This window comes from Natrix helvetica, assembly GCF_964273705.1.
Source record: "Natrix helvetica genome assembly, chromosome: 16".
NCBI classification, from domain to species: domain Eukaryota; kingdom Metazoa; phylum Chordata; class Lepidosauria; order Squamata; family Natricidae; genus Natrix; species Natrix helvetica.
In genome coordinates this window covers 3,109,272-3,120,503 of record NC_138563.1, presented here as the reverse complement: position 1 = coordinate 3,120,503, position 11,232 = coordinate 3,109,272, and the positions used below count along the sequence as shown (strand labels likewise).

Genomic DNA, 11,232 nt, shown 5'->3' with positions numbered 1-11,232 from the left:
ACTGCTGGTTTGTGCCACAATCGTTGGATTTCGATTTTTAAGTCCTGGTATTTCGCGATTTTTTCATATTCCTTCTCGGCGACCCTGCTATCACCTGGTATTGCGATGTCTATGATGGTAACCTTATTTTTCTCAACCAGTGTGACGTCTGGTGTGTTATGCGCTAGTATTTTGTCCGTTTGTATACGAAAATCCCGCAGGATCTTGACCATCTGATTTTTGGTGACTTTTTCAGGCTTATGTTACCACCAGTTTGTTGTTGTTTTAATATTATAATTTTTGCACAAATTCCAGTGGATCATTTGTGCTACTGAATTGTGCCGCAATTTATAATCAGTCTGCGCGATTTTTTTACAGCAGCTGAGTATGTGGTCAACAGTTTCATCAACTTATTATTATTATAATATATTTATTATTATTACTACTACTATACGATTGTATCACAGCGGCCAGTTGATTCGCCGGATTTGGCATTGATTACTAGTCGGGCCCCACCCAGGGGCCTAGGACATCGTAACGTATTTTCGTAATATACGTGCAGATCCAAGCAGTGCAGCTTTTTGCATTTGACTGATGGTGATTTTGTCAAGTTTTAACTGTTTTAACTGTAATTCCAGTGCTTTTGGAATAGCACCCAGTGTGCCGATTACCACTGGAATTACCACTGCTGGTTTGTGCCATAATCGTTGGATTTCAATTTTTAAGTCCTGGTATTTCGCGACTTTTTCATGTTCCTTCTCCTCAACTCTGCTATCACCTGGTATTGCGATGTCTATGATTGTAACCTTCTTTTTCTCAACCAGTGTGATGTCTGGTGTGTTATGCGCTAGTACTTTGTCTGTTTGTTTATTTATTTATTTATTTATTTATTATTATTATTATTGCATCAACAGAATTGTATCACAGCGGCCAGTTGTTTCGCCGGATTTGGCATTACTAGTCAGGCCCCACCCAGGGGCCTAGGACGTCGAATAATAATTATATAATAATAATAATAATAATAATAATAATAATAATAATAATAATAATAATAATAATATTATTATTATTATTATTTGGTTATTATTAATATTTTGGCAATGGACATCGCTTTTTACATGTTTCATCCATAGCCGTGTAGATAATCATTATTATCATTATTATTAATAATCTCTTATTCATTAAACATGAAACTCAAGTCAACCGAACATTTAAAAATGTATCACAAATATTGACTGATGGTCGATGCCGGTTGCTATTACCATATAATTATCATTATATTATTGCTGTTATTATTATTATTATTATTGGTGCTTTATTCTGATCTTCACTTAGCAAACGGCATGGTTCGCTTAACAACTTGACCGCCGTGCTAAAATCAGACTCATGTTAAGAACTGCCTTGCTTAGCCACGGAGACTCCAGTCCCAACTGCCGTCGTTAAGATGAGGATTATTTCCATCTCCGTCCCTGACACGGTTTGAACAGAGAAGGAAGGAAGGAGAGAAGAAGAAAAGGAAAGGAGGAGGAGAAGAAGAAAAAAAAAGCCACAATCTTCCCTTGGTCGTCAGTTTCCACTTGGAAAATAATTTATTATTGGTAGTACACAAAGTCTTCCAACCGGCCCCTTAAGATACCTCATCACCTCAGCCAAAGACAAATCCCAGCTTAGTGGAGTGTCGTCCAGGTTCGAAGACCAGTAGCAGCAACTTGTCTGTTTCCTAAACAGACTACAATGCCAACCATCCCCAGCCGCCGACCCTTGATGGCAAGGATTCACAGCCCCCTGGGAGGCTCAGGACGAAAAAAAATGGGAAAAAGCAGCATACATCATCTTTTAATAATGACCTTTGCGAGGTGGAGAGTGGGCAAACTGAATGGAGCTCAGTGTTTACTGGCCAGATGCCCTTCTTGTTGCCAGAGGGGAGTCTTTTTCAGCAGATATATTCTCGGTGTGAACGGAGAAATATCTGCCTCTACCTAGGGTCGAACTCACAGATTGTGAGGCCAGAGCTCCACCTCTAGGCCACCCCACCACTCACACTCTCTCTCGCTCACACACACACATACACAAACACACAACACACACACACACACAAAAGCAGCCTGTATCTCTGGCGAGAAACAAAATTGGAATTTATCCGCCTTCCTAAATAAGCCCCCTTATCGAAAGAAAATAAAAATAAAAATCCCATGGAGGGTGTAACGCAAGGAAAATATCCCCTCTTTTCCCCCCCCCCCCCTTTTCCTGTTTCTGAATTATCCCGCAACCGTTTTAAAGAAATTCTGCTTTTCTCTCAAGTCCCAGCTAAAAATAAAATCCTCGGCAGAAATTTATTTCTGCCTCTTGTAGATTTTGTCGGCCAAATCCAGGAAAATCCGGTCGGGCAAACGGACGGCGTGTTGTGCGATTAAACCCACAATTTTTTGGTAGCTGTTTTCTTCGTAGCTTTGATATACGGCTTTTAAATCCTGTTCTTCGTAAAGAGCCTTCACACGATTAATCTTCTCCGCATTTCTTTGACCGTAGTTCTCCTACGGGATTCCCAAAAATAAAAATTTGGACGGTTTAAGCGTTAATTTTTCCAACTTCCCTCCCTCCCTCCCTCCCTCCCAGGTTGCGTCGGTCAGGACCGAACCTAAGAAACCATCCCCCTTTTTTGAATTTTGCACGATTCCCGCTCATAAGAAATGGTTCGTTTCTTGAGCAAGGTGCTATGGAAATAGTCCTCGGTTTACAACGCTTCATTTAGCGACCGTTCGAAGTTACAACGGCACTGAAAAAAGCTATTTAGGACCGTTTTCCACACTTAATGACCGTTGCATTATCCCCGTGGGTTGCATGATCTAAATTCGGATGCTTGGCAATTTGACTCATACTTATGACGGTTGCAGGTTCCGGGGGAGGGGTCACGTGATCCCCTTTTGCGACCTCCTGACGAGCCGAGTCACTGGGGAAGCCAGATTCACTTAGCAACTGTGTTCGTAACTTAACCGCGGTGATTCACATAACAACCGTGGTAAGGTCATAAAATGGGCCGAAACTCACTTCAACCCTGTTCCTAACTTGACAGCTGCAGTAATTCACTTAACGACCAAGACAAGGTCGTAAAATGGGACAAAACTCCCTTTGACTCAGTTCCTAACTTAGCAATTGTGGTGGTTCACTTAACAACCGAGGCAAGGAAGGTCGTAAAATGGGGTGAAACTCCCTTCGACCCGGTTCCTAACTTAGCAATTGTGGCGGTTCGCTTAACAACCGAGGCAAGAAAGGTCGTAAAACGGGGCGAAACTCCCTTCGACCCGGTTCCTAACTTAACAAGTGCCGTGATTCACTTAACGAGCACAGCAAGAAGGGTTGTAAAATGGGACAAAACTCACTTAAAACAAGGTTTATCGCTTAGCGAGGGAAATTTTGGGCTGAATTGCGGTCGTACGTCAAGGAGTAACCAGAAGGGGATGTGCAAATTTCCAGAGAATAAGGAGTATGTGTAGTCATCCTGGATGCATTCAGTGGTTGTTGGAAAACTTGGTTTGTTGTTCAATTAACCAGGTTACCTCCAAAATCTTTCTCTGCTCCGGAGATGCCTGTTTGAGGCTCTGCACCACCAACCAGCTGCATTTGTTATCCTGAATATCCGTCCCTATTTTCCCCGTTACTTGGGGGTCCCCAAAATTGTCGAGGAAGTCATCCTGCAGGGAGAAAGGTCATTTTATTAAAATCTCTGGAATTTCTTTTCAACCATCCAGGAGGGAGGCTTCAAATGTATTTCACGTGGCCCTGTTTTCTGCAGATCGGTCTCGTTCCTTTCGCACGGATCTCCGAGCACGTAGGTGTAATAACGGAACAATAACAGTTCAAAGGGACCTTGTAGGTCATCTAGTCCAACCCCCCCGTGTGGCTGCTGAGAATGAACCCAAACCGGTTTATCCACTGCCTTGCAAAACTTCCTGCTTTTCTTGATTCCACCCACCACCCCCTCCCACCTAATTAGGCCAAAATTGCATTTATTCCAGGAATCCGGGCAGACACGAAAGACTGGCCAGTTAAAAGTGAATTTTGCACACATATTTTTTAATGCAGAAGTATTCTGAGCGAGGCTTCCCGAGAGCCTGAAGCGAACTCCTTGTCCCAACAAAAAAAACACTTTTTATTAACTGACTGTGAATTCTGCTCATTCGCATCCAGCAAAGTCTTTCGAGGGAGGATTTACGGTCACAGACTTTATCTGGCTTGGAGAGCTGCCAGGCCGATCTCTGCAGAACTTGGCCAGGAGCCTCAGAGAGTCACGAACCAATTAAGCGAACTAATGGACTCCTGCAAGCTCCACTCCCCTGTCGCTCCTCTTTTATTTCCTCTGGGAGGGGCCATTCATCGTCCACCTGTGGCCTTACTCCCAAGTCTCCCCCCGTTCTTTAGCTGTTCCCTTCGTCCGACAAATCTGGGAACAGGCTCCAGCTGTTCTTCTGCCCCACTGATGTCCGACTCCGAAGGCAGCTGATAACTGGCATATGGCTTTGGCTCCATCTCTGCCTCCGACACAGAGCCCTCCTCAGAGCCTCCCCCCGACTCCAGGACTGGCCCAGGTTCCTCCCCAACCCTCCTCACTGTCCGAATGTGCGGCCAGATCCACTGGCTGGCCACAACAAAAAGCCAGATCAACTTCGAATCTCCAAGGTACGGATTTAAGCTAATATGTGCAGTACCGTCTTGCTACCAATAGAGGGCTTCGGAGAACAGTGGATTTATTTAGAACCCCCAGCAGGTTTCTAGTCCTGATAGAGGCCACTTTTTGCAGAGATGACAAACAAACAAAAACAAAACAAACCAGGTAAATGAAGAAAAATCGCCAGTTTTGTTCCTCCGAGTCTGGATGTCCCATGTTCAAATCTCAAGCCATCTTAATTTTTTTAAATAATAATAATAATAATAATAATAATAATAATAATAATAATAATAATAATAATAATAACAACAACAACAACAACAACAACAACATTATTGTTATTGTTATTATCATCATCAACATCATCAAATGTATTTTTCCATCCATCTCTTGACCCAAAACTTGCAAAAACAATACCTGGATTTGAAAAAATTCCCCCATCTCCATAAGGATGGCCTTGGCGTGAGCGTGCTCTTCTTCGCTGTCGATGCCAGCCTAAGTGAGGAAGAGGAGGAGAAAGGAAAAAAAAATTAAACAAGAAACTACACGGATAAACTTTGCAACGAGCATTGAGTAAGATACAACTCCTAGTATACTCACCTGTTCCTCTACTTAATGGTTCTAAAGGGGACCGGTCCCACGACGGGCTCCGTTTTATGGCCCTTTTTTGCCGTGGTTGTTAAAGCAAGCACTGCAGTTTTTAAAGCAAATTGTCCCTTTTGAGCCAAAGGCATTGGAAAAAGCGATGCAACTTTTTAATGTTTCCTGCCAGCAAACTCACCATGTACAGGGCAGCTGCCACCGGTAAATAAAACGAGTAATAGGCCGTTTTGTGCTTCACGATGGCTTTGTACCTGCCGAAGGAAGCAGAGAGCTTCAGCGTTTAGGAGAAGGAAGAGTCCCTTGCAACCCTTTTAACAGGGTAACAGAGTTGGAAGGGACCTTGGAGGTCTTGTAGTCCAGCCCCAAGGGAGGGAGGGAGGAAGGGAAGCAAAATAACAGAATATCAAAGCTGCTAGGGACCTTGGGGGTCTTGTAGTCCAACCGGAAGGAAGGAAGGAAGGAAGGAAGGAAGGAAGGAAGGAAGGAAGGAAGGAAGGAAGGAAGGAAGGAAGGAAGGAAGGAGGGAAGGAAGGAAGGAAGGAAAGCAAAATAACAGAATATCAAAGCTGAAAGGTATTCTAGTCCAACCCCAAGGAAGCAAGGAAGGAAGGAAGGTGGGAGGGAGGGAGGGAGGGAGGGAGGGAGGGAGGGAAGGAAGGAAGGCAAAATAACAGAATAACAGAGCTGGAAGGGACCTTGGAGGTCTTCTAGTCCAACCTCAAGGGAGGGAGGGAAGGAGGGAGGAAGAGAGGCAGGAAGGAAGGATAACTAAGTCACAAGTCATTTGTTCACTGCCGCTATAAATTTGGACGGTCATTAAATTGACGGTTTTTAATCCACCGGTGTGGTGGGGGTGAAACGTCTCCTCACCGTTCTTCGGTGAAGGAATCCAGGTTGATCTGAAAGAGGTCCAAGGTTTGGCCCAGCTCGGTCTGGTAGGATGACTGTGAAAACACAGGAGAGAGGAAAAGAAGGTGAAAAGAAAGAAAGAAAAGATTAAAAGAAAGGAAGAAAAAGGCCAGACGGTCTATATTCAATAAAACGCGTGGGATGTAGATTAAAATCGCTACTTGTGGATAACTAAGTAATCGAAATGTCCACTATACAAAATTAAACTTGAGGATATGTATTATGAAGAGTAAAAACAGAATAATAGATGGAAAGGATATGTTACATTTGATTACTTTAGAGAGGCAAATGAGGACATTGTTTATATATTGAGGAATGTGGAATGAAAATAAAATGACTGAAATGTAAAATGGAAATACGACGTAAAACGAACCACGCATAAAAGAAAAATATAAAGTGGGCAGGAAAACCGGACAACACTTTGTTTATAAAAGAAGTTAAAATATGGAACAAAACACATATTTTCCAAAGAAAAAGGTCATAAAATTCAACTTATTTCCGCCCTCCGCGCAGCCTTTCTGCCCCCCCCAAAAAATAAAACAGCCCAATTTAAAGGCAGGGGCTGGCCCTCAACGAGGAAGAGGACTACTTGATTGTCGTGCCCACCTGGAGGAAAAGCTCCATCAAATTCAGGTAATACGGCTGATCTCGGCAGTGCCGCTTCAGCAGCTGGTAAACGCTTGATTCCACCAGGAGCCCGTCGTTAACGGCATCCAAGCCGATCCCTTCCTGCAAGAGAGGACGCCCCCCGGAAAAAAAAAAAGGGAAAAGGAACCAGGAATCACAAGGAAAATCCTAGTTTGGGCTTCCTTGCAAATGTAAAAACAAACAAACAAACAAACCACAGCCTCTAAGCATTTAGTTCTCGACTTTAAGACCACGGTTATATTTTCTTTTGCGAGCGGGCAGTGGCATGCCCTCCCCCCCTTTTTTTTTAAAAAAAATGCAGTTTTTAAAAAAGTCATGCTGGTGTGTTTACAGAAAAAAAGTGACAATAAAGTTTATCTCATCCTCTCTTCTCTTCTCCCTATCCTATCTTCTTCTCTCCTCTTCTCTTACCCTGAGATCCTCTGTCATCTCCTCTCTTACCCTATTGTCTCTTCTGTATTCTATTCCTATTCTCTTCCATCTCTTCTCTTCTTTCATAATTCTATTCTTTTATTTTATTTTATTTTCTATTCTATTCTTCTTTTCTATTCTATATTCTATTCTCTTCAATATTCTATTCTATATTCTATTCTATATTCTATGTTCTATTCTATATTCTATATTCTATTCTATATTCTATGTTCTATTCTATATTCTATATTCTATTCTATATTCTATGTTCTATTCTATATTCTATGTTCTATTCTATATTCTATGTTCTATTCTATATTCTATGTTCTATTCTATATTCTATGTTCTATTCTATATTCTATGTTCTATTCTACATTCTATATTCTATTCTATATTCTATGTTCTATTCTATGTTCTATTCTATATTCTATGTTCTATTCTATATTCTATGTTCTATTCTATATTCTATTCTATATTCTATTCTATTCTATTCTATATTCTATGTTCTATTCTATATTCTATATTCTATGTTCTATTCTATATTCTATATTCTATTCTATATTCTATTCTATTCTACTTGTATTCTGTTCTATTCTATATTCTATTCTACTCTTATTTTATTCTTATTCTTATTCTATTCTATTCTCTGTTCCCGCTGCCTTAAGAAAGTTCAAACATTCTTAAAGATCCATCTCATCCTGGGCATCCTTTTTTTGGGACTATTACCATCCGGCAAACAGGGCAATAAAAACAAGGACAAATAGATCTGAAAAGCAGCTTCTATCCCAGGGCAATAACTACATTGAATTCTAAGGTATAGTGCAATATTAATGCAATATCAGGAGGGTTTCAATTCAGTTGTACAGCATCTGAAGGATGTGTGTGTTTTTATTTTTATAGTTATAATGTGCACTAAAGATGGCCTTTGATTTTGTTGTGCGATGTGCAATGATAAAGTAAAAAACTAAATAAACGAAACTAAACTAAAACTAAAACTAAACTAGTTTGAGAGAAGCAATGGTGTTGTGCAAACTCCTTTCAATGGTCGGTTTTTTCCCAAGTTAAAAAAAATCAGAATTGTCCCAAGGCCACTAAATTAAACTAAACTAAACTAAAACTAAATTAAATCTAAAACTAAACTAGCCCAGTTTGAGAGAAGCAATTGTGTTGTGCAAACTCCTTTCAAGGGTCAATTTAAGTTTTTTTTAAAAATCAGTATTGTCTCAAGGCCAAAAGGAAGAACATTAAAAAAAAACAACCCCAGGATTTCCTCGTCTTTGCAGCCAGTAGTTTTTGGATCTGCTCAAACTAACCTGTCTGTACCAGCAAGGCCGGCCTCGGCGGGTCAGAGAAGAGTCCATGATATCATCCGCGATAAGGAAAAAGGCCTGGAGCTGCAATTAAAAACCAGAGGTTGCCAAGGGAGACAGACATTCTTTCTGCTTTGCCAATAGGGACCTTTGTTGGGAAATCACGACGTTAAGGACTAGTAACACGAGAAGGCTGAGGTGCACGCTAAGGAAGAGCGATTCCGCTCCCCCCCCCCAAAAAAAACCACAAAGGAATTTTTTACCAGTTCAACGCACCAGCCCACAACCAGGGCGATGCGGAAGGTTTTCGGGTCAGGCTGATCCGGTTTGGCTAGTTCCCGAATAGCGGCCACCACTGTCAATCCGCGGTTGTATTTACCACCGACGGCGTTATATTCGATCACCTGTGGGGGAACAAAACCCAAAAATGTCAGAGAATTGTGGCGATCGTCTCTAAGAAGAGATCCAATTTCTGCTGAATCCCACAGTTCTTGGATCTCCTCTTGGTCTCCAGCTCACCCCACCTGGCATTACAGCTAGTCCTCAACTTACGACTAAAACCATGGTCATTTAACGAGCCCATAATCCCTTGCAGAGTGGTGTCTGGGCAACTGAATGGAGCTAGCTGAGTGGCCAGCTGCTCTTCATGTTGCCAGAGCGGAGTTTTGTTTAGCAAATTGTACTTGCAATTGAGGCCAACAGGATGGTATAATGCACCGGTCTTCAAAGATTTTAAGTTCCCGTCGGTGTACCAAATTTTTTGTCGATTTTATTGCAAAGCAGAATTTTGCACGGGCTCGGGTCTCACCCTTTTTAGCCTGTTGACGGCATCGGACAACTCAGGGACGTGAAGTTCGTTTTCCAACAGGTCCCGGACAATTTGGGGGAAGAAATTCACAAATTCTTCCTTGTCCGTAACGGCAGAGTGATGCTTTCCACTTTCGCTCATGCTTTTCCAAGCCAACAGACCTGCGGGAGGGAAAGGGCGGTGTTAAAACAACTCGCCTCCATCTTATCGGCCCCGGGGTTTAACCCAGTTTTTCTTGAGTAGATAAAACTCATCTGTTTGATTTAAGTGTAAACAAATTGCTGTCTTGAGCTTGTTTTGTTTTCGTGCAGATGTTTCATGACCCAGCTAGATAACATCATCAGTGCTAGAAGGGAGATGGGTTTACGGGGGAGGAGGAGGAGGAATGTGGGGTCCTTGGTGCTCTCTGAGCTTGGTGGTTTTCTTGCAGACGTTTCATGACCCAACTAGGTAACGTCATCAGTGCTAGAAGAGAGGGGAGGGGGGTTGTGGACAGGGGGAGGAGGAGGGGGAGGTGAAGGAAGAGGAGGAGGAGGAGGAGAAGGTAGAGGAGGAAGAAGAGGAAGAAGACTGTGGGGTCCTTAGTGATCTCTAAGCTTGGTTATTTTCTTGCAGACGTTTCATGACCCACCTAGGGAACATTATCAGTGCTAGAAGGGAGAGAGAGGAGGAAGAGGAAGAAGAAAAAGATTGGTGCTCTCAGAGCTTAGCTGTTTTCTTGCTAAACTTTCAGAAATTGGCATTAAAGGATTATTTCGCAGGATGGGACACCCTCAGAATTTCTAATTTTAACATTCCCTGGGAGGACTTCAAAACTAGCTTGAGCATTTTACTCAAGCGGGATCTTGCCCCAGGGAGGGGTTGGTCTAGATGACCTTTGAGGTCCATTTTGATGGTACACTAAATTCCCAACGCTTGTCGTTTCCTTGCTCCCGCGAAAGATGGGTACTCCTATCCAAAGCTTTAATCTTTACTAAATATTTTAAATGTTTCAAATATTACGTATTTTAATTTTAAATGTTAAATATTTTAATTTTAAATGTTACATATTTTAATTTTAAATGTTAAATATTTTAATTTTAAATGTTACATATTTTAATTTTAAATATTAAATATTTTAATTCCAAATATTAAATATTTTAATTCTAAATATTAAATATTTTAATTTTAAATGTTACATATTTTAATTTTAAATGTTACATATTTTAATTTTAAACATTAAATATTTTATCAATTTTATCGATTGCGTGCGTTATATATCCTGCTGAATTTTTAACGCCAACCATGATAAATCTGGCATTTTTCTCGTCTTGCTATAGCAAATGATAAAAGAAATGTGGACAGGTAAAAGCTCACCTTTCTTTGCAGGAAAAAAAATGGGGAAACTACCAGCCTTCCTCAAATGCGGAAAAACAGCCCTGCCAGGTAGAGGAAGGCGACTCTCCCGATCGATTGCAGCTTCGCAGCGCTCTCTCCAAAAACCTAAGGCAGAAATGAACAAGCAACGTTTGCAACTCGCCCCTAAGGTTGCAAAGATCATGTGGACTAGCGCCTTAGCCTAAAAATTTTTGGTTTGCAAAGAAAGGGTTATTCCGGCAAACGGCTGCTTCTGCAGAGAAAAAAAAAGGAAGGGGGGTTCTTAACCCAGAGTCGCAGCCATCAAAATGCAGAATAATACAGATACTTTTTTAAATGCAACACTTACCTTTGTTAACCTTCTAAGCTTATCTCAGCACTAAAGACAGATTTTGCTCGGTCGCCCACTATGGTATTACATGCCTATGGCGCCGAAATGCCCTCTGTGTTTTGTAGTCCCGGCGCTAGCAGGACGCCGCGGAAAGAACGCAGGAGCGGACTACGACGCCCAGGAAGCCTCGCGGGAAAGACAAAAAAACAGG

At 41.7% G+C, this 11,232-nt stretch overlaps 1 protein-coding gene across 1 annotated transcript; it reads right to left on the bottom strand.

Annotated features, from left to right (window-relative positions):
* Positions 1-2,212: 2,212 nt before the first annotated feature.
* FDPS (farnesyl diphosphate synthase) lies at positions 2,213-11,197 on the bottom strand. Its single transcript, XM_081968243.1, has 11 exons — positions 11,040-11,197; positions 10,691-10,816; positions 9,335-9,495; positions 8,790-8,930; positions 8,530-8,610; positions 6,764-6,886; positions 6,119-6,192; positions 5,427-5,499; positions 5,063-5,140; positions 3,537-3,671; positions 2,213-2,513 (listed from the first exon to the last, which is right to left on the bottom strand). Exons 3-11 carry the CDS (start codon positions 9,473-9,475, stop codon positions 2,313-2,315), a joined length of 1,047 nt encoding a protein of 348 aa, XP_081824369.1. The 5' UTR covers positions 9,476-9,495; positions 10,691-10,816; positions 11,040-11,197; the 3' UTR covers positions 2,213-2,312.
* Between the last annotated feature and the right edge of the window lie 35 nt (positions 11,198-11,232).

Coding starts and splice junctions, on each gene's coding strand:
- FDPS (XM_081968243.1), bottom strand. CDS start 9,475: ATGAGCGAAAGTGGAAAGCATCACTCTGCCGTTACGGACAAGGAAGAA. Junction 6,887..8,529: donor GGCCTTGCTGGTACAGACAG/GTTAGTTTGAGC, acceptor CCTCTCTTGCAG/GAAGGGATCGGCTTGGATGC. Junction 3,672..5,062: donor GGGAATTTTTTCAAATCCAG/GTATTGTTTTTG, acceptor TTCTCCCTGCAG/GATGACTTCCTCGACAATTT.